At 32.5% G+C, this 24,574-nt stretch overlaps 1 protein-coding gene across 1 annotated transcript in view; it reads right to left on the bottom strand.

Moving 5' to 3' along the window:
• Window positions 1-24,574, bottom strand: part of LOC134690267 (caspase-3-like) — a 34,642-nt gene that overhangs the window by 970 nt on the left and 9,098 nt on the right. Inside the window, exons 3-6 of the mRNA XM_063550244.1 lie at window positions 13,834-13,927; window positions 8,027-8,220; window positions 6,162-6,246; window positions 3,411-3,701 (exon numbers count right to left, since the gene is read on the bottom strand). Of these exons, the coding sequence (XP_063406314.1) occupies window positions 3,411-3,701; window positions 6,162-6,246; window positions 8,027-8,220; window positions 13,834-13,927 (664 nt within the window). The remainder of the gene's footprint in view (window positions 1-3,410; window positions 3,702-6,161; window positions 6,247-8,026; window positions 8,221-13,833; window positions 13,928-24,574) is intronic.

Genomic DNA, 24,574 nt, shown 5'->3' with positions numbered 1-24,574 from the left:
TAGCTAATCGTGTCTTAGGAATTCCACCTCCTCTGTATCGTCAGAACAAATATTTTTTATCAGCAATACTGTTAGTTACGTTACAAAGTCGAAAATCGACTCGTCCCAGAAAAGTTGAAAAGATAATATTTCTAGATGAAAACGTAAATAAAAAATAATTCTTTCAACACTGTGTTGACCCCCAGAGAATGGTTAAGGCCATTAGTAAGTCATTATTATAACACCTTTGTTGATCACTTAATGTGTTTTTGTACAATTCACAATTACTGTTGTTTGAGTTTACAATTTTGTATAGATGTTTATTAATTAATTGATCAGATAACTGTCAGTTTATATAATTAGTGCATGTAGTAAATGAGCTAATTATGATATACAATTTCTGGGGCTGTTTAATCTGGTCCTTCGTTTATGTATCTAATAATGATATAGAGTTTTACGTCCAGTAGACAACGAACAACCAACAATAGGTAACATGGGTATAGTTTTGTGTTTCCATTTTGTAAATATTTTACCGAGCGAATACTTGAGTATCACTCAGTAAATCAAACAAGTACTCGATTAATAAAACTTCACCGAGTTGACATCCCTACTATATCTAGTTGACCTATTGCTTATAGTTTCTAAGAAACAGACTTAACCAAGTAAACTTAACATTCATGATTGACCAATAAACCATGATAAAAGTTCAAAGTCAGATGAACCATGGAAGGCAGAAATGTACACCTTACAATTCTATATATGCATTAAATATAGTTGACATATTGCGTATGGTATATACAAGAAACAAACGTAACCATGAAAACTTAACATTGAACAATGAACCCCACCAAAATAAGGTCAAGGTCAGATGATACTGCCAGACAGATATTAACAGCTTACAATCCTTCCCTACACCAAATATACTAGACCTATTGCTTATAGTTTATTATTATTTATATTATTATATAGTTTAAGAAACCAGACCAAAACACAAAAGCTCAACAGTAAGTTGGGAAATGTGAAAATGAGGACAAGGTCGAATAAAACCTGTCAGACTGACATGTACATAATAAATAATGTCCATACACCAAATATAGTTGCCTCATGCATTGCATATAGTATTAGAAAAAAAGAACAAAACTCAACAAAAACTTAACCTGTGACCAATGAACCCTGAAAATGAGGTCAAAGTCATATGACACCTGGTAGTTGGATACCTTACACTCAATTCATTCACCAAATACATTGTATAGCATACAGTATAAGAAAAACCTGACCAAAACACAAAAACTTAACTATATCCCACTGAACCATGAAAATGGAGTCAAGGTGAGATGACACTTACAGTTGGACATTTACACCTTACAACCCTTCAATACATCACCTATACTAGATCTACTGCATATAGTATCTGAGATACGGACTTGACCACTAAAACTTAACCTTGTTCACTGATCCATGCAATGAGGTCAAGGTCAAATGAAAACTTACTGACGAAGATGATGACCTTGTAATGTAAGAACATACCAACTATAGTTATCCTATTACTCATAATAAAAGAGAAATTAACATTACAAGAAATCTTCACTTTTTTCAAAGTAGTCACTGAACCATGAAAATGAGGTCAAGGACAATATACATGTGACAGACGGAAACTTTGTAACATAAGGCATAAATATACAAAGTATACAGCATCCAGGTCTTCCACCTTTTAAATATAAAGCTTTTAAGAAGCTATTTAACACCCTTGCCGCCAGATCACTATCCCTATGTCGAGCTTTCTGCGACAAAAGTTGCAGGGTCGACAAAAATCACATTAACTCTCAAGACATTTTGTATTTGTGTATTTAATTACACCCTTTAATGTCCTCTGTAAAATTTATAGTATATTTCACAAAACAAATATTTCCAATGTGGGTATTATATCTCAGATCTGATATAATTCCGAGCGTTTGGCAATAACCTAAGGAATGGTTTGACATTATCCTAAAGCATGCACTAATCAACAAATATCTTGAAGAATAACAAAGACAAAGATCAGCATTGAAACACTGCACTTTTGGAAAATGATTGTTTTTGTACTAAGTTTTACCTTCAATATTGCAAACTATGATACAAAAAGTCCATATATCAATGAAAACATCATTATGTTCATACCGTCCAGTAGTTAAAAAGAGTCTATACCCAGCTAACGGGTAGAATGAACATGTAATACAAATCGGTATTTACCCAGAATGCCCTAGACAACGGTCATTTGCAAACTGTTTTTAACTTTTTATGAAATGATAAGACAAATTGTTAACTCCGCTAGAGCATCTTACATAATGTTAAAATTAAACACCATAAGTCTTATAGTCTAGAGGTTATCAGTGAGCAGATCACTGAATTAACAGAGTGTAGCCTAGAAGCTAATATTGGCAGATCACTGTATCAACAGATGTTAGCATTGAAGCTAAAAGTGTTCAGATCACTGTATCAACAGATGGTAGCCTTGAAGTTAAAGTGGGCAGACCATTCTATCAACAGATGGTAGCCTTGAAGCTAAAAGAGGGCATCACTGTATCAAAAGATGGTAACATTAAACTAAAAGTGGGCAAACCACTCTATCAACAGATGGTAGCCTTGAAGCTAAAAGTGAGAAGACCACTCTATTAACAGAAAGTAGCCTTGAAGTTAAAACTTGGCAGATCACTTCATCAACAGATGGTAGCCTTGAAGCTAAAACTTGGCACATCACTGTATCAACAGATGGAAGCCTTGAAGTTAAAAGTGGGCAGACCACTCTATCAACAGATAGTAGCCTTGAAGTTAAAACTTGGCAGATCACTCCGTCAACAGATGATAGCCTTCAAGTTAAAGTGGGCAGATCACATTATCAACAGATGGAAGCCTTGAAGCTAAAAGTGAGAAGATCACTCCATCAACAGATGGTAGCCTTGAAGTTAAAAGTGGGCAGATCACTCCATCAACAGATGGTAGCCTTCAAGTTAAAAGTGGGCAGATCACTCCATCAACAGATGGTAGCCTTCAAGTTAAAGTGGGCAGATCACTCCATCAACAGATGGTAGCCTTCAAGTTAAAGTGGGCAGATCACTCCATAAACAGATGGTAGCCTTCAAGTTAAAGTGGGCAGATCACTCCATCAACAGATGGTAGCCTTCAAGTTAAAGTGGGCAGATCACTCTTTCAACAGATGGTAACATTGTGAAGTTAAAAGTGGGCAGACCACTGTATCAACAGATGGTAGCCTTGAAGCTAAAGTGGGCAGACCACTGTATCAACAGATGGTAACCTTGAAACTAAAAGTGAGCAGATCACTGTATCAACAGATAGTAGCCTTGAAGCTCAAACTGGGCAGATAACTCTAGATCAAAATATAGAAAAGATATTAAGTCAACTTAAAAATAAACAAAATATTAAAGATAGTTTACCTGGTGTTGATGCATATGCTACTATAATGTCAGCATCTGTTGGAACATTTTTTGAAGAATAACTATGTGCATCAGTATAGAAAACTTCTGATGAGGCAGATGGCTGATCTAGAATTCCTGGTTTAAAAACAGAGGTCTCAACAGAACTTCTTCTTTGCCTGTTTCCAGGAAATTCATCATACCTTCCAACATGACCAGTATGGATTTTAGTTCCAAAACAATCAGACACCACAACCTTTTCCTGCTCTTCTTTTCCACGACAGGCTTGAATGAGAAATAGTTTTGGTTTACCTGAAATTAAATTTAAAAGTTAATAATACTTTACCACCTATGTCCAGAAGTAAATCTGAAGAACAGCAAACAAAAGCAAAAATTCAACAGACAGAAAGAAATTAAAAAAGAAGTATACAGATAACAAGCACCTAAGACCAAAGCTTTTAAAATACCAAGTCCTAAACAGAAATCAAAAGATAACTTGAGACATTAATTGTCAAATTGAGTTGTATGGAAGGTCGTTCACATTATCCCAACCAGTTTTACTAATCATAGATGGATCATTCATTATACAATACTTCAATGAAACTTGTCACTAGTAATACTATTCCAACCAGTTTTACTCCTCATACATGTAACCATTCGTGATACAATTTGTACAACACTTTGATAAAGTTGTTATTTGTCATGAAACATGTGTAATGTGATGAACATACTTAGTATCTAAGGAAGTAACGTTGACAAAAAAATAAAATTAAATGTATACCTAAAAAGGTCGTCTGAAAGGACGTAGGTTAAACCATAATTATCTGTTAAATTTTAATTGATTGTTTGAAAATAAAACGTCCTCTGTCAATTTTTTTCATTGTTCCTAAAGTATATTGACATAATCACATCATATGAAAATAATTGAATAAGTTTTAATACAATACACGCTTGCACTTCTATCTAAATGTTCACTTTGGTCGTATTTGTCAAATGTTCGGATCACAATTGTTTGGGCAGACTTAACTGCCATTTGTTGTCTGAGTGTTTTTCTAGTTTATTCAATGTAATCTTTACCACATTCGATACTTGCTCATGAATACCATTTTGAGAAGCACAGGTAAATAAGATTTTATTGTAAATTTTGACCTTGTTTACAGTGACTTGACAGTTAGTGTTGCTATCCAGCAATTGCAACTCATTCACAATTTTGACCAAATTGCAATTTGTTTTTTTAAATCAAATTGTTCAACTGTTCAGAATATTGAACAAATTGTTCAGCCAAAATGTGAAAGTGCAAGGTGATTAAATAAAACATACTTACAATCCTATAAGACTTTTTTTTTTTATCTTTATTATATCCTATAAGACTTTTTTTTTATCTTTATTATATCCTATAAGACTTCTTTTTTATCTTTATTATATCCTATAAGACTTTTTTTTTTTTATCTTTATTATATCCTATAAGACTTTTTTTTTTTATCTTTATTATATCCTATAAGACTTTTTTATAATCTTTATTCTATACCCTATAAGACTTTAACTCCACTTTATTGATGTTGTGACCAAATTAGTTTGTATAGGTATATTATAGTCATTTCCATGCTGAAGGTACTTTTATTTTTTTTGAATTGCTATAAAAATGTCCAAGCTAAGCTTTCGTAAAGTTTTTCATTCTAAAAGTATTCTATATTCATACGAATCAGATATCATTTCAAATAAAACATCCTATATACGGTAAAAAATGTGGGAAATAACAATATGCTATTGATAAGTTTCCATGGGGAGATAACCTAAAATATTATTCTTTTGAATAAAGACTTTTTGAAAGAAAAAATGATTATCTCCCCATGGACACTTCCTACAAACATATTGCATTTTTACACATATTTTACTGAATATGAAATGTTTTAATTCACATAATGTCTGATTCTTATAAATATAGAATACTTTTAGAAAGAAAAACTATATGAAAGCTTAGTTTGGACATTTTTATAGCAATGCTAAATCACAACAGTTCCTTCAGCATGGAAATGACTATAATATACCTATACAAACTGATTTTGTCATAAAAGTGGAGTTAAAGTCTTATAGGATTGTAAGTATGTTTTATTTTATCACCTTGCACTTCCACTACTTGACTGTGGTTTTCTACAGCAGTTAGTTCAAATTTCTGACCAGTTTAAATGTTTGATTTTATAAAACAAATTGCAATTTGGTCAGAATTTTGAATAAGTTGCAATTGGTGGATAGCAACACTAACAGTCAAGTCACTGTAATATTAATCGAAAAGTCACACAACTGCAATAAGGAAGGTAGAAAATTCACAAAATTTTGATGATGACCTTTATGGCAAAATCTGTTGTCAAAGTCAACTATGCAAGTACATGTTCATAATACAGATATCCTATCTGGAACACTGTCTAATGCATTTATAACTGCAGAACAGAAATTAAAATGAATAAACATGATGGAGACAAATCATTGGTTAGGACATAGAAACTTCCGCCAATGATATGAAGGGTGTATATCAACCAATTGAGACATCACAACACCAGATATAATTGAGTTAACATAGGATAGATAACATTCAGTATCTCATAGACTGCAGACAGTTGAAGACATTTTCAAAAGTAAGCATCATATGACAAGCTTGTATCAACTGTGATATGATTTCAAAAATCAATTCCAGGATTAGGTGACACATTGATGTACAGGAATGATGGCAAATGACCATTTTCAATTACATTGTAAATAGAGGTTAAAACTTACCATTAAATTTGCCCCCACTTTTGTTTTTGAATGGCTTTTTTATTTCTTCCACTGTGATTAATCCATTTGTTGTAAGAATTCCATCCTGAAATATTTTATTTTGAAATTGGAATGTGTATCTATAAATATATAAAGTAAAATTTCAGTAAAACAAAAAATAGTGAAAATGTAAATATCTCCTTGTATGAACTATTGTTTACAATATCCCAACTAATTCTGCTCCTAACGGAAAATATTCATTGTCAACCATAATAAAATAATATATGCTTATGGTTGTGAACTCTTTATACTCTTATGGTTGTGGACTGTTATCTATTTCTTGTATGTAAAGATATTTCTCGTATCACACTGCACGGGGGAGTGTGGTACGAAAACTGTGTTCATTTGATTGGCTAATCCAGCATCATGAGACAATATAATGACATTTCTATTTGCTATTCATTAGGTCATCAGCTAGTCATTGGTGGCAAGAACTTATATTGTAAACAATTGATAATAAACAGCTGCGCCATGAGTGCATGATATGCTCATCGCTTTTTCAAAGAATAAAATCACATAACTTCTCAATGTCAAATCAGAAATTCATGAAAAACTAAAGGGAGGTTATCTTAATAGATATAAACCAGTCACTAAAGATTCATGATAACTGCTCAAAGCATTGTCCGAAAACTGGAAAATAACCCCTTTTTTAAACGTAAAATCTAAAATTTATAAAAATTGCAAGGGAGCTTACATCAATAGATATAAACCATTCATCAAAGTTTCATGAAAACTGCAGAAAGCATTTTTGAGTTTAATTGTCCGATAACTGGAAAACCCCTCTTTGTTAATGAATATAACCCCCATAATTGGAAACGTAAAATCTAAAAATTATAAAACTCGAAAGGGAGCTCATGTCAATAGATATAAACAATTCACCAAAGTTTCTTGCAAATTGGTGAAAGTGTCCTTGAGTTATTGTCCGAATACTGGAAAATCCCCTTATTTTAATGAAAAAAAATCCAAAACTCGGAAACTTGAAATCTTTAAATGAAAGGGAGCTCAGGTCAATAGATATATACAAATCACCAAAGTTGCATGGAAATTGGTTCAAGCGTTTTTGAGTAATTGTCCGACATGTTGACGACGGAAAGACGGACAACAGTATACCATAATACGTCCTGTAAAAGGGCATGTAAAAATAGACATAAAACTTCTTGTTATTCACCATAGTACATAACAAAATAAATAAATAAAAGTGCCGGTGAGATGGTGTGTTTGGACCTACTTCGTCGCATGCAATATATTGATGTACACATGTAACGTGATATGTGTAGTGAATGTTGAAAAATTTAAAGTTATAGTGACAGTTGCTGCACAGCAGATGAGCAATCTCACCATTACGAAAACATTCACGGGATTGTGTTTAAACAAGTGCGACACATATATGACATAGCTTCTAACCAAATCATGTGTTTGTCAACCTATAAAAGTAATGACTTAATTAATCATTGGTTCAACAACATGTTCTTAATATACAGAACACTTCATCAGGATAATCTAAAGCCCTGAACTATTGCATCATCTGGGTGCATTTATATGCAGGTACTGGTGCAGCTGGAATAAGGTTACACTGTAATGGAAAGATTTACAGTTGGAAAATTGAAAATGGTGGAGAAAAGCTCACACCAGCACTACATTTCTTGTTTTAGGTTTGCTGTGACTATGGATAACTGTCTTTTATTGGCGTATATCCATTATTGCTATCAATAAGATTTGGAAAAAAAACATCTGTTTTGTCGTTGATTGGATCATGTCTGTATCGAAAAGACAAAATAGTACAATGGGAGCTATGGAGATAATTATTTATTATTCAAATTAAATACCTCATTTCCATGACTCATAATTACACAAATAAATGAATGATAATCCTTTGAGTTAACCTCCAAGTATAATCTGACAATTTCTTGGAAATACTTCATTAACTCCAACTTTGTCATATCTCTTGTTGTACATTCCACCTGATACTTTAGTTCTTCTTTAAAGAAATGTGTGAGATTCTTGCAATCCACATCAGAACCTTGAAAAAAATTACAAATCATGATCAACATTAATAATGCAAAAAGACCATGATATCAATGGATAAACATGATAAAGAAATCAAAATGCATAATAACTTCTTGGGCGTGCTAGAGAAGTATGGGAAAAATAAAAATCGAAACCATTTGGGTTACACAGTACACATGGTCCAACCAAAAACACCAAATATCATGGATATTTATATTGATTATTTAACAAAAATTTGAGGTCAAGATCAGTTGAATCCCATAAGACAGTCATGCACATCAAAAATACAATCATTATAATAAAATAATCGCTGGGAGCAGCTTGATACGACCTCAGATGTCGAACCCTGAACAGTTGGGGCAAGTATAGACACAACATTTAAGGTTCAAATAGCTCTGAATTTGAACAGTGATTGAATATTTAACACAGCATAGGTTTGTGCAAAATGAATTTGGTCAAAGAAGTAAAACATTTGAAACTGGACATTTATGGTCCAGTATCCAAAATCTAAAAACACGGTTACAATCAGCATATCAAAGAACCGCAATAGTTCAATTTTTGAGGAAATCAAACAAAAATTTATTTTAAGACCCTTATTACATCAATGTGGACCAATTTGATAACGGAGCCCAAAATCCAAAATATAAATACACGGTTAGAGTCAGCAATTCATAGAACCCTATTTATTCATTTTTTTTAAAAATCAAACAAAGTTTAATTTTGGATCCCAATTTAGACCAACTTGAAAACTGGGCCCAAAAATCAAAAAATTAATACAAGTTTTGATATTTCTACCCTATACACCACTTTGCCTCGTAATCTTATTAGTGAAGATTTGCGAAGCTGAAATCATCACTTCGTAAATTGTACGGACGCCATCACGAGCTGGTTCACCATTATGGAATATCTGTTATATAGATGATATCTGATATGTTTCTTATGCCGTAACTACAATCCCGTTCCCTTTTCACGAATGTGACCTACCGAATTAGACTTTTTACCTTTATTTGTGACATTTTTACCGATTGTGTCTGTTTAATTTGTTTTGTTCACGCATCATTATCAATATTTTTAAATTTGACGAGACTGTCGGACAAGTGAGAGGTTTAGCGCTGTAAAACCAGGTTCAATCTACTATTTTCTACATTTGAAAATGCCTGTACCAAGTCAGGATTATGACAGTTGCTGTCCATTCATTTGATGTGTTTTATCCTTTGATTTTGCCATTTGATTAGGGACTCTCCGTTTTGAATTTTCCTTGGAGTTCAGTATTTTTGTGATTTTACTTTTTTAAAACACTTTTAGGTCATTGTCCTTGTGTTCATATATCTCAACTTGTTCGTTTCGCTCGTGAATATAACAACGTATTTGATTTTAACGAAATAAATCTCTGTATTACTGAAAAAATATTCCACCATTGTTTTCGATATCACAAACTAGTCAAAACATTTACTAAATTTTATCATCGGTACAGGGACATCATTTGTAAATATAAATCAACATGCAGACACCTTATACTTTCAGGTATTTCACATCCATTTTTTATGGTAGTATTCTATACAAAGCACAAAAATGTCGACATTCACCTCAAAAGTTAACCAAACCTTTAAACAGACTTATTTAGACGGGATATAGTTATGATACTGTTGTCAGGTCATTAAAGATGGCATATTTTGGAATTAATATTGATTTACTCATAGGGTCTTTGCATCGGAAATAAACACATTTATTCTAAAACCAGTTGTTGGCATGATACGGGTTATGTTCTTCTCATATATTTTATGATGGTATAATACTAAACCCCTAACGGTAGGGATTGTGCTTGATTTTCATATGATGAAGACATAATCTTTCAATCAGTTTAATCAAGGTCTGGAGCTGGCATGTCAGTAACTGCTAGTAGTCCCTTGTTAATTTATGTATCATTGTTATTTTGCTTAGTTTCTTAAGTTTCCAATTCTGACATCGGACTCAGACTTCTTTTAAACTAAGTTTTACTGTGCATATTTCTGTGTGGTTGTTTATTCGACATTGGCTTGAGGTATAAGGGGAGGGTTGAGATCCCACAAAACATATTTAACACCGCCATATTTTTGTGCCTGTCCCAAGTCAGGAGCCTCTGGCCTTTGTTAGTCTTGTATGTTTTTTTAATTTTAGTTCATTTATATGTTTTAGAGTTTATCATGTTTATTTTCATTGAACTAGTACACATATTTTTTTAGGGGTCAGCTGGAGCCCGTCTAGGGTTCGGGATTTTCTCGCTGTATTGAAGACCCATTGGTGGCCGTCGGCTGTTTTCTGCTGTTTGGTCGGGTTATTGTTTCTTTGACACATTCCCCATTTCCATTCTCAATTTCATTAGATTCAGCTTTTCAAAAAAACCCTATATATTTAATTTATGTTGAAATCAAACAAAATTTAAATTTGGACCCCAATTTGAACCAAATTGAAAACTGGGCCCAAAATCAAAAATTTAAATACATGATTATAAATAGACAATATAAGCGTTTTGAATGGATTTTGCTTCATAAAAAAAAAACAATATTTATATAATTATATATAGCATTTGAATTAGTTTATACAAAATATTAAACAAACCTACCACAAAATTCTACAAACAATGTACAAAAAATAAAAGAAGAAAATAAAAGATCAGAGTTCCAATATCCCCCACGTTGCACATATTTTATCTATCCAAGGTACAAGGGCAATAACTTTTGTTTTGTTCTTTAAAACTTTTTATCAATATCTTAGAGAAATGAAGACTTCAGAACATTAATGCAATGTGATTTCCATTATAATTATAAAAATCTGGCCAGATTTGTACATGTGAGAGCGCTAACAAGACCGGACGGAAAAACAAACGGACTCCTGGTATTTATATGTCCTCCATTTGTCATTAAGACAATGTTCAATAAATTGGGAATGTGTTCATTAGACACAGATGATTGCATACATCATTATAATTGAACATGACTCAAGAAAGTTAAAGGTGCCTCAGCCCAAATTCTTACTAGATCTGAGTTTTATGGTAATTAGCATTGTGTATAAGTTTCAGAAGTTTGTTGAGGCATACTAAAGTAAGAGAACGGAAAAAAAAAATCCATTTGTAAAGGGGCATAACTCTAGAAAGTAAAGGTGATGCCACGCAAATTTAAACCTGATCTGTGTTTTGAAGTAATATTAAAGTATTGTGTATAACATTTGGATGGGGCAAACTATAGTTTGACAACAGAAACCAATTTTGGGACGTAAGGACGTAAAAACGGACAAGAGTAAAACTTAATGCTACGGCGGGGGCATAAATATCTATAAAATTTATCTGTAATTAATTTTAAACTATCGAATAATGATCGGGATTTCATTATAAACTTTCCTTCATTCTTTTTATAATGCAATCTCTATTAAACGGTTTTTAAGATGTTAGATATTATTCAAAATATCTCATAATGGAGAGTAAATTTCAAACTACATGTATATCTATAGATAATTTCTTCTCTTAAATTAGATGTGATGCTGTTTAATATTTTCATCTATGACTCAACTTAAAATTTTGATTAATTGCGCAGTACATTTCTAAATTTAGATTCTGATTAAATATTTGATATAGCATAGTGTCTAAGTACTTAAATAATTTAACAAGAGTGGACATGCTGAAATGTTTCGCCTTCTTTACTAACCATATTATGCTGGTCAATGTTGGTAGTCCTAAATATAAAGCTTTACTACAACTATCACATAAACTTAACATTATCCAAGAAAATGAGGTCAAAGTCAGATAAACCAAAAGAGGAATACATGTACACTTTACAGTCATTCAATACACTAAATATAGTTGACCTATTGCTTATAGTTTCTAAGAAAGACTTAACCATCACTAAACCATGGTTGACCAATGAACAATAAAATGAGGTCAAGGTCAGAAGAACCATGCAAAGCAGACATGTACAACTTTCAATCAATCTATGCATTACATATAGTTGACCTATTGCTTATAGAATCTAAGAAACAAACTGAACCCTGAAAACTTAACATTGACTAATGAACCACCAAAATGAGGTCAAGATCAGATGATACCTGCCAGACAGACATATACAGCTTACAATCCTTCCATACTACAACTATAGTTGACCAATTGCTTATAGTTTAAGAAAAAACGGACCAAAACAAAAAACTGAACACTGAGTAATGGACTGTGAAAATGAGGTCAAGGTTAAATGAAACCTGTGAGACTGACATGTACATCATGAAATATTTCCATACACCAAATATAGTTGACCTATTGCATATAGTATTAGAAAAAAGACCAAAACTCAAAAACTTAACCTTGACCACTGAACCATGAATATGAGGTCAAGGTAAGAAGACACCTGACATTTGGACATGTACACCTTACTATCATTCCATACACCAAATATAGTATACCTATTGCATACAGTATAAGAAAAATAGACCAAAACACAAAAACTTAACTATAACCACTGAACCATGAAAATGAGGTCAAGGTCAGATGAAACCTGCCAGTTGGACATTTACACCTTACAACCCTTCCATACACCAAATATACAAGACTATTGCTTATAGTATCTGAGATATGGACTTGACCACCAAACCTTGTCCACTGATCCATGAAATGAAGTCGAGGTCAAGTGAAAATTGTGTGACGGGCATGAGGACCTTGCAAGGTACGCACATACCCAGTGATCCGGCGGTGGCGGCCTTAACTAACTTCTTAAAAGCTTTATATTTTAGAAGGTGGAATACCTGGATGCTTCATATTTTGTGTTATGAAGTTTCCGACTGTCACATGTCCAGTGTCCTTGACCTAATTTTCATGGTTCAGAGACTACTTGAAAAAAAGTTTTTTGTAATGTTTATTTCTGTCTTATTATGAGTAATAGTATAACTTTATTTGGTATGTAGCTTCTTTTCGTGTGTATTTAAGTCTTAACGTCATCTAATTAACTATCGAGTTGACCTCCGAAGACCTCAAATGGTCATATAAGCAATATAAACATAATATATATATAGAAATAGAAATGGAAATTTTAATAATTTTCTTAAACTATAATGTATTTCTACCAAACTTGGACAGGAGCTTGCAAAAAAAAATCCTGTTTATCCGTATTTTACTTATAAATGGACTTAGTTTTTCTGCCAGTTCACTTAATATTCACTGTGGTTAAAATTTGAAAAAATTCAACAACTTTCTTAAACTTGGACAGTAGCTTGTTTATGATCAAAAGCTAATATCTGGAAGGAAGTTTAATTCCTTTTTTTTTCGTATATTACTTACTAATGGACTAAGTTTTTATTCCAGTTAACATTGCATACAGTCTGCAGTAAAAGTTTTTAAAACATTTAAAATTTTATTAGATTTATAAACAGATAAAGTCGGCGAGACACTGGGTTCCGCGAAACCCTGATGAATTTTTCTGTCTTTCAGACCATAATGAATGCAACCTGAACTCCTTTTCTTAGAACATAAATATGAGAAATCAAAATTCATATTGTCCATGTTGTCAAAGAACAAATTTGATCATTCTTATGTTTTATTTTATTCCATCAATTTGACTTATTACTGACTGGAACATGATCCAATGAATAAATTTTGATTTTAAATTACCTTTTCTCTCAGATGTCTCACCATGGAACATGAAGTTAACAATCAGGGCAAGTCCTCTCTGTCCCGGTTTCTTCTCATACCTATCATGCCTATCCTGAAAGATGTCATTATTATATTTAGAGATGTTGACCATTTTTTGTTATTTATAGTTTCTCTTAAAAATGTTGTTTCCCTAACTTATTCATGTTATTTGTATCTCGTGTATATCTTGTCCTTTTGATGATTTTTGTCTGAAGAGTAACTCTCTTGTCTACTATAGCTTTTGTATAAAAAACACAAATAAGGGGCAACAATTGTCTTTCAAGTTTAACAATCTTATAAGGAGACAAATGACAATATAGACAAGATGATACCCAAAATCAACCAAAATTGTTAAAGGGAAACTTCGCAAAAAAATCAAAAATTGATAAATTGTCAATTATCATGATTATGGGCAATAATGCGTAAAAGGAGTCATCTGACAGTTTGATTTAAAATCCCGTACAACATAAGTAGAAGGATTCCATCTAGAAACTAGTAGGAATGTAGTAGGAATCTACCTATAATCAAAGATTCTATATAGAAAGTAGCTAGGCGGACAGGGAAAATTAACAAAATTCTGACTGGATTTTTTATTTTTTCACTAGCAAAATTCTACCATCTAGCAGGAATTTTAAAAGTCTGTATGGATTTTTTTTCTGTTTTGAAAATCTTAAGTGGGAATTTGGACAGAAAAAAATATTAGATTATTCATTTTCCTACTACAAGATTCCTCCCAGAATTAATTTATTCCTACTAGAAAATCTTTCTACGTGGAATCTTTTTAATTATCTTAAAACTGGATTCCTGTTTGCAAATGACACACATTTTGCTGTGTTGAATGCAACCAAGTTCCAGTTCACAAATTCAAAAGTTGGAGGGTAGAAGAATGACAAGATGTGTTGAAACACTGCTGCAAGGGTCAAACAACTACATTATTGAAATATGAGAAAATATGGCTCATGTAGATTGAAGGTAATTTTTATACTTTTAAGATAAAATTTTGTATCTATTTGCCAATATATTTAGTAATCAGTTAATTCGACAATAGTGCACAATTTTACTCATTATTTGTTCATTACTCTCTTTAATTTCATCTAATCATTGCTAATCAACATTTTTGACCATCAACATATATAGCACAATTTCTAGCTTGGATATATCACAGTTTCCTCATACATTTCAAAAGTCAACTATTTTTTAAATGAATCCATTTCATGCATTTCCTTTGTTCTTTGTTGTTGAGATTCAAACTTAAATGATTGACCCAGTTGTCTATTTGTGAATATACACTTACATTTTGTATATTTTTAGATTCCTACAGTACTAATGCTACTAGAAAATATTTTTTTCAATGTGGAATTTGGAAAAATTCCTACCAGGTTTTCAAGTAGGAATTTTATTTTCCCCCAAATTATTCCTGCTAATTTGAATATTCCTGGTAGGAATAAACAATATTCCTACTGAGAAATTTCTGCTAATTTAAATATATGGGCTATTTTCCGGGTGGATTCCTACAACTGTTTTACTAGAATTATTGAATATCACTCTTTTTTGGTAGGAATTTAATGCAATATTTTTTTCTGCCCTTGTCATTGATTAATGTTTAACTCAACTTTCAACACTACTTTGCTAATTCGTGGTAGTCAGTATTAAGTGGTGGAGAAGGCAGGAGCACCCTAAAAGAACCACCGACCCTAGTCTACCTCTGTTATATCATATATCTATTATGGTTTACCTAAACGGAAGTGTGCTATAATCATTGCTAACAGATTTATGATTTCAATTACTCAAACAGCCTTCTTTAACTTTTTGGGACCCTGAACGTAGGAAAAAGATTCAGATTTGGTTTCAGGGTTAGGTTAGGGTTTCAGTAGGTTTGGAATAGGGCTAGTGTTTATGTTAGGTTTAGTTTAAGGATGATGATTAGTTTACAAAATGTAGTACAGACATATATGGTTCCCTAAAGTACAGCTACCAATGCTTATAAATATAAATGTGACGATGGGAGAGATTTCCCTGCTTTTAAATATACAAATATCCGTAATTTTTAAATTTACAAAGGGACATAACTCAAGAAATGCAAAAGTGACTCTACCATTATTCATAGATATAGGAAGATGTGGTGTGAGTGCCAATGAGACAACTCTCCATCCAAACAACAATTCAAAAATTAAACCATTATAGGTTAAAGTACGGCCTTCAACACGGAGCCTTGGCTCACACCGAACAACAAGCTATAAACCTTGATCTGTGCGTGGTGGTAATAAGCATTGTGTATAAGTTCTATAACATTCAGTTGAAGCAAAATAAAGTTAGATTAAAGAAACAGCAAATTTGAAAATTTGTCCACTGATAAAGGGACATAACTCGAGAACGATATATTAAAGTGACCCCATCCAAATTGAAACTTGATCTGTGTTTGGTGGAAATAAGCATTGTCTATAAACCTCATAACATTTCGTTGAAGCAAACAAAAGTAAGAGAGAGAAACTAATTTTGGGACGTACAGACAGACGTATGAATAGACATACAGTCTTACAATGGTAAAACTTAATGCCTCCTCCACATACCCAGCAGCATTAAAATCGATATATGATGTGTGTAAACTGTCATATTCCTGACTTGGTACAGGCATTTTCTTACCTAAGAAAATGGTGGATAACACCTGGCTTATCTGTCCCCCAAAAAATTATACAATGCAGCAAGAGTATTTGTGTTGAATGGAAACCATGGACCAAAACCTGTCTTACTGATTATTTTGCCTTGACCAAGTTTAATAGTTTTAAAGATAAAAAGCAGAAATGAAAAACAAACAAGAGGCTCAAACAAACTTGTATCGCTCACATTGGCATTTTTGCTAACACTAAATAATTAATTGGATTGATTACTTAATTCAATGATCAAGTAATTGCTGGTGTTTAATGCTATTTCAGTATTATTGGCTATATTGTGAAAATCAGTTTTTATTGGTGGAGGAAGCCTGAGTATCCTAAGCAAACCATGAACTTCGGCAGGTCAATTAAGATTGGAGTCAAATGCACCTCACAAGCTCAGTGTTGGATGCTATGCAACAAGATTATTTGGTGAAAATAGGAGGTAGGTAGATCTTGACCATCAACATTTTGCCCCCGACAGATTTTCTCCACCTATTGTGGTTTCAAGGATAAAGACAATTAATGCATTTTACCCTATGTACTATTTTAAGCCATGTCGGCCATCTTGGTTCAAGGGCCTGGTCATTGTACACATTTTTAAAACTAGATATCCTAATGATGATTGTGGACAAGTTTGGTTATTTGTCTTGGTAGTTTCAGAGGAGAAGATTTATGTAAAAGATTACAAAAATTGTAAAAAATTGACTATAAAAGGCAATAACTCCTTAAGGGTTGGTCATGTTGACTTATTTGTAGATCTTACTTTGCTGAACATTATTGCTGTTTACAGTTTATCTCTATCTATAATGATATTCAAGATAATAACCAAAAACGTAAAAAATTCCTTAAAATTACCAATTCAGGGGCAGCAACCCAACAATGGGTGTTCGCATTCATCTGAAAATTTCAGGAGAGATAGATCTTGACCTGATAAACATTTTTATCCCATGTCAGATTTACCCTAAATGCTTTGGTTTCACAAATATAAGCCAAAAAGTACATCTATGTTCTAATTTTAGCCATGGCGGCAATCTTGGTTGGTATGCCGGGTCAACGAACACATTTTTAAACTAGATACCCCAATGATGATTGTGGCCAAGTTTGGTTAAATTTGGCCCAGTAGTTTCAGAGGAGAAGATTTTTGTAAAATTTAACAACGGACGACTGACGCCAAGTGATGAGAAAAGCACACTAAGGGCCAGGTGAGCTTAAAAGTATTACAAGGTTAGAATCCCCAAAAATAAATGACTTTAAATTAATCCCATTGAAATTGGTTAAAAGATTTGTATTTATTTTCAATTGAAGAGTTCTTGCTATTGCGCAATATTATACTGTGCAATTTAAGATTTCTTGCTATTGTGCAATACTGTGCAATAGAAGATTTCTTGCAATTATGCAATACTGTGCAATTGAAGATTTCCTGCTATTGCGCATACTGTGCAATTGAAGATTTCTTGCTATTGCGCAATACTGTGCAATTGAAGATTTCTTGCTTTTGCACAATACTGTGCAATGGAAGATTTCTTGCTATTGCACAATACTGTGCAATCATTTGAATTCAAAAATTTTGAAGAAAAAAAATATGAACGCCCCAAAAAATTGGAAAAAAAAATCCCCCCAAACTTTTTGAACCCCTTCCCTCTTGGAGTAATTACCCTGAACCGAAATTAATCCCAGCTTTCCCTTTGTGGTATGGAACCTTGTAGTGCAATTTTAGAAAGATCTATACTGTCTAGAAACAAGAAAAATACTTTTCTGTGACCCCTTTTTTGCCCTTAATTCCTGAACCTTTGAAGCAATTACCCCCAAACTCAATCCCAGCCTTCCCTTTGTGATATGGAACCTTGTGGTACATTTTCTAAGAGATCTATACACTAACACAAAAGTTATTGTCCAGAAACAACAGAAATGCTAGTTTTTGGTCCCTTTTTAGCCCCTTGTTCCTAAACTGTTGGTACCATAACCCCCAAAAACTTTCATTTTGTTGTATTGAACCTTCTGGTGAAATTTCTAAGAGATCCATTCACTGAAACTAAAGTTATTGTCTGGAAACCAAATGTGTCTTCGGAAAACGCCGACGAAGACACCATAGCATTATACGACGCAAATTTTTTTGCGGCCATATAAAGTATGGAAAACTGATTATTTGCATGAATTTTTCGAAGTCCAAGGAACAAAACTCTGCACAAAATCATCAGACTGGAACCAAATCTGAACTGGATCTGTAATTTGTCATGGTGGAACTATATATGAATATAAATATGAATCCATATATCTTCATGATCTTCAAGCAAGATAAAAATAAATGCGAAAAAAGATGATTACTTGCCGGTCAAAGGACCATAACTTTGCACAAAATCATGAGACCGGAACAAAATCTAAAGTTGATATGTAATTTGTCATGGTTAAACTATATACCAGATATCATATCAATATCTTCAAGCATGACGAAAATAAAAGTGGAAAACTGATTACTTGCATGAATTTTCTAAGTCAAAGGACCATAAGTTGCACAAAATCATGAGACAGGAACAAAATATGAACTAGATAAGTAATTTGTCATGGTTTAACTATATACCAGATATCTAAAAAAAACTGGAGGATCTAAAGAGCCTGTGTCGCTCACCTTGGTCTATGTGCATATTAAACAAAGGACACAGATGGATTCATGAAAAAATTGTGTTTTGGTGATGGTGATGTGTTTGTAGATCTTACTTTACTGAAAATTCTTGCTACTTACAATTTCCTCTATCTATATAGACTTGGCCCTTTAGATACAGAGGAAAACATTTACAAAAAATTACCAAATTAATGAAAATTGTTAAAATTGACTATAAAGGGCAATTACTCCATAAGGGGTCAACTGACCATTTTGGTCATGTTGACTTACTATTAGATCTTACTTTGCTGAACATTATTGCTGTTTACAGTTTATCTCTATCTATAATAGTACACTGGGGTAAAGCTGATGACCGTAACTGCATTCACGGTCATCCCAAGATGTCAGATGAAAAATTAGGTCAGTTTCTGTATTGTCTGTTAAAGTGTTTCTATATCATTTTCTTTACAAATCATACATTGAAAGGATGTAAATTTATAAAAGAATCACTCGGAAATCCCTTATTACTTCCGAGAAATGTGCATGAAACGGAAAATTCGATTTGAAAAATTCGTTAAGATGACCGTAACATAAAACAAGGATGACCGTGATTGGTAAAAAGATGACCGTAACCTTTAAAGGATGACCGTAATTTGTAAAGACTGACTGTAATTTATATAGGACGACCGTAAATTTTATAGGATGACCATCAATTCTAAGAAATATCCGTATTGTATTCAAAGCTTTTTTGTTGAGTTTGTCGATCTCAATAGGGGCTCGGTTAGCGGATATAAATATGTTTCATAAATTCTTTTTTTAAACTATAATATAATTGGCTGTATTTTGGATTGATGACAATGATAATAAATTGCATATTTCTCGTAAACAAATGAAATATTTATTGATAACGAAGTTATTTTTAATTTTAACACAAATTGACAGCGATACGACGAAAATTTTAAGAAACATAAATGTGTCATTAATACACGGATGCCTCATGCACCTACACTGTCATTTTCTATGTTTAGTGGACTGGGATAAAACTGTAATTTGGCATTAGAATTAAAAAGATCATACCATAGGGAAAATGTGTACTAAGTTTCAATTTTATTTAACTTGAAGCTGGACAAACGGACAAACAAACGGACGAACAGACGAACGTACGCACAGACCAGAAAAACAAAATGCCAATAAATGGAGCATTAAAAACATTTATAATACATACGAATATTTGGTAATCAAGCCCATGTGTATGGTTCCAGAGGAATTAGTTTGTCTTGATATATGCAGGCGGAAACACTTTTAAAATAGAACAAAAGAATCGAAGCTCTTTGTTTATCGAGAAAGCGATAAATGTTTACTGTAATGATTCAGTGGCGGATCCCCCCCTTTTTTTGGACGATCAATGCATTTGAATAGGGACATGTGGTCGGAACCCCCTTTCTGGGTTGGGACCCCCTTTTTGAAATGGCTGGATCCGCTGTCATATGGTATTTTGAACCCCATGGTAAAATTACCCCGGGGTCAAAATACCGCTATGGTAAATTGAACCCCCCCCATGGTAAATTGAACCCCCCTGTATGAAAAATTGAACCCCCATGGTAAATTGAACCCCCCTGTTTTTTTCATTTCAGATGATTAATAAAACATTTAACATTATATAAAAGCTAATCAAATATTAAAAATCATTTATACAAGAAGGGGAGGTAAATTTTCAATGATTGGTTAAAAGAAAAATATTTGCTTGGTATAAGTGCTCTGAAGTCTTAACCAACAAAATTTCATTAAAAAAACTTCTTAAAGCATTGAAACTAGACCATGTAGCTTGGACACTATAATTCTTTGAAATTTAAAATATTTATATAGAATGGTAATAAGACTTTTAAGTTTTAATTCTCCATGGTAAAAAAGGGGGAGGGGGTCAAATTACCATGGCTCACTTGATTTTAAAAAGTAAAATGTTCAAAACATCTTTTCAAACTAATAAAATAAATACAAACTACTGATTGGAGTATAACAAATATGTTATGGAGTTACAGTAGCAAGATATTTTAACATGAAAGGTCTTTAGATGTATAGTAGGGGGTTCAATATACCATGGTACAATAACATGGCTAAGTAAAATTTTCAAAATAGCTTTTCCAGCATGTTAAATACAAACAAACTACTTATTGGAGTATTAAAACTATGTTAAGGAGGTAGACCTAGGTTAAGGGACATAACTCTTAAAATCATCAGTACGTTTGTGTCAACCATTTTCATAAATACATTCTAAGCTTCTAGGTTACATAGATTATTTCCAATCTGTTTCATGCAAAGGCTTAAAATACATTGATGACACCTGACTTTTACAAACGCATAACTGATTTAAAGAGTTATCTCCCTGAACCAAGGTCTACCTCCTTAAGGAGTTAGAAAAACTTGGATTTTTGAAAATCAAGGTCTATAGAAGGGGGTTCAATATACCGCAGGGGGTCAAAATACCATGGCTACGTAAAATTTTCAAAATATCTTTGCCAATTTGTTAAATACATACAAACTACTTATTGGAGTATTATAATTATGTTAAGGAGTTAGAATAGCTTGGGTTTTTGAAATTCAAGGTCTATAGTAGGGGGTTCAATATACCATGGTATGTATGTATTCAACATGCTGGAAAAGATATTTTGAAAATTTTACTTAGCCATGGTATTTTGACCCCCTGCGGTATATTGAACCCCCTTCTATAGGGTGTCAAAATACCATGAAATTTTTTTTTCTTTAAGATATCTTTTCCAGCATGTTAAATGCATACAAACTACTTATTGGAGTATTTTTACTATGTTAAGGATTAAGAATAGCTGGAATTTTTGAAATTGAATGTCTATGGTAGGGGGTTCAATATACGGCAGGGGGGGGGCAAAATACCATGGCTAAGTAAAATTTTCAAAATATCTTTTCCAGCATGTTATATACATACAAACAACTTATTGAAGTATTATTACTAAGTTAAGGAGTTAGAATAGCTTGAATTTTTGAAAATCAAGGTCTATAGAAGGGGGTTCAATATACTGCAGGGGGGTCCAAATACCATGGCTAAGTAAAATTTTCAAAATATCTTTGCTTGTTTGTTAAATACATAAAAACTACTTATTGAAGTATTATAATTATGTTAAGGAGTTAGAATAGCTTGGGTTTTTGAAATTCAAGGTCTATAGTAGGGGGTTCAATATACCATGGTAGGTGGGTCAAAATACCATGAAAATATTTTTTCTTCAAAATATCTTTTCCAGCATGTAATATACATAAAAACAACTTATTGAAGTATTATTACTATGTTAAGGAGTTAGAATAGCTTGAATTTTTGAAAATCAAGGTCTATAGAAGGGGGTTCAATATACCGCAGGGGGTCAAAAAACCATGGCTAAGTAAAATTTTCAAAATATCTTTTCCAGCATGTTGAATACATACAAACTACAAATTGGAGTATTATTACTATGTTAAGGAGTTAGAATAGCTTGAATTTTTGAAACTCAAGGTCTATAGAAGGGGGTTCAATATACTGCAGGGGGTCAAAATACCATGGCTAAGTAAAATTTTCAAAATATCTTTGCTAGTTTGTTAAATACATAAAAACTACTTATTGAAGTATTATAATTATGTTAAGGAGTTAGAATAGCTTGGGTTTTTGAAATTCAAGGTCTATAGTAGGGGGTTCAATATACCATGGTAGGGGGGTCAAAATACCATGAAAATATTTTTTCTTCAAAATGTCTTTTCCAGCATGTAATATACATACAAACAACTTATTGAAGTATTATTACTATGTTAAGGAGTTAGAATAGCTTGAATTTTTGAAAATCAAGGTCTATAGAAGGGGGTTCAATATACTGCAGGGGGTCAAAATACCATGGCTAAGTAAAATTTTCAAAATATCTTTGATAGTTTGTTAAATACATAAAAACTACTTATTGAAGTATTATAATTATGTTAAGGAGTTAGAATAGCTTGGGTTTTTGAAATTCAAGGTCTATAGTAGGGGGTTCAATATACCATGGTAGGTGGGTCAAAATACCATGAAAATATTTTTTCTTCAAAATATCTTTTCCAGCATGTAATATACATACAAACAACTTATTGAAGTATTATTACTATGTTAAGGAGTTAGAATAGCTTGAATTTTTGAAAATCAAGGTCTATAGAAGGGGGTTCATTATACCGCAGGGGGTAAAAAAACCATGGCTAAGTAAAATTTTCAAAATATCTTTTCCAGCATGTTGAATACATACAAACTACAAATTGGAGTATTATTACTATGTTAAGGAGTTAGAATAGCTTGAATTTTTGAAACTCAAGGTCTATAGAAGGGGGTTCAATATACTGCAGGGGGTCAAAATACCATGGCTAAGTAAAATTTTCAAAATATCTTTGCTAGTTTGTTAAATACATAAAAACTACTTATTGAAGTATTATAATTATGTTAAGGAGTTAGAATAGCTTGGGTTTTTGAAATTCAAGGTCTATAGTAGGGGGTTCAATATACCATGGTAGGGGGGTCAAAATACCATGAAAATATTTTTTCTTCAAAATATCTTTTCCAGCATGTAATATACATACAAACAACTTATTGAAGTATTATTACTATGTTAAGGAGTTAGAATAGCTTGAATTTTTGAAAATCAAGGTCTATAGAAGGGGGTTCATTATACCGCAGGGGGTCAAAATACCATGGCTAAGTAAAATTTTCAAAATATCTTTTCCAGCATGTTGAATACATACAAACTACAAATTGAAGTATTGTTACTATGTTAAGGAGTAAGAATAGCTTGAATTTTTGAAAATCAAGGTCTATAGAAGGGGGTTCAATATACCGCAGGGGGTCAAAATACCATGGCTACGTAAAATTTCCAAAATATCTTTGCCAGTTTGTTAAATACATACAAACTACTTATTGAAGTATTATAATACTGTTAAGGAGTTAGAATAGCTTGAATTTTTGAAACTCAAGGTCTATAGAAGGGGGTTCAATATACTGCAGGGGGTCAAAATACCATGGCTAAGTAAAATTTTCAAAATATCTTTGCTAGTTTGTTAAATACATAAAAACTACTTATTGAAGTATTATAATACTGTTAAGGAGTTAGAATAGCTTGAATTTTTGAAACTCAAGGTCTATAGAAGGGGGTTCAATATACTGCAGGGGGTCAAAAAACCATGGCTAAGTAAAATTTTCAAAATATCTTTTCCAGCATGTTGAATACATACAAACTACAAATTGGAGTATTATTACTATGTTAAGGAGTTAGAATAGCTTGAATTTTTGAAACTCAAGGTCTATAGAAGGGGGTTCAATATACTGCAGGGGGTCAAAATACCATGGCTAAGTAAAATTTTCAAAATATCTTTGCTAGTTTGTTAAATACATAAAAACTACTTATTGAAGTATTATAATTATGTTAAGGAGTTAGAATAGCTTGGGTTTTTGAAA

The sequence above is a fragment of the Mytilus trossulus genome, chromosome 11, assembly GCF_036588685.1.
Source record: "Mytilus trossulus isolate FHL-02 chromosome 11, PNRI_Mtr1.1.1.hap1, whole genome shotgun sequence".
NCBI classification, from domain to species: Eukaryota; Metazoa; Mollusca; class Bivalvia; order Mytilida; family Mytilidae; genus Mytilus; species Mytilus trossulus.
The sequence above is the reverse complement of the archived record's forward strand: the minus strand, read 5'-3'. Positions and strand labels throughout refer to the sequence as shown.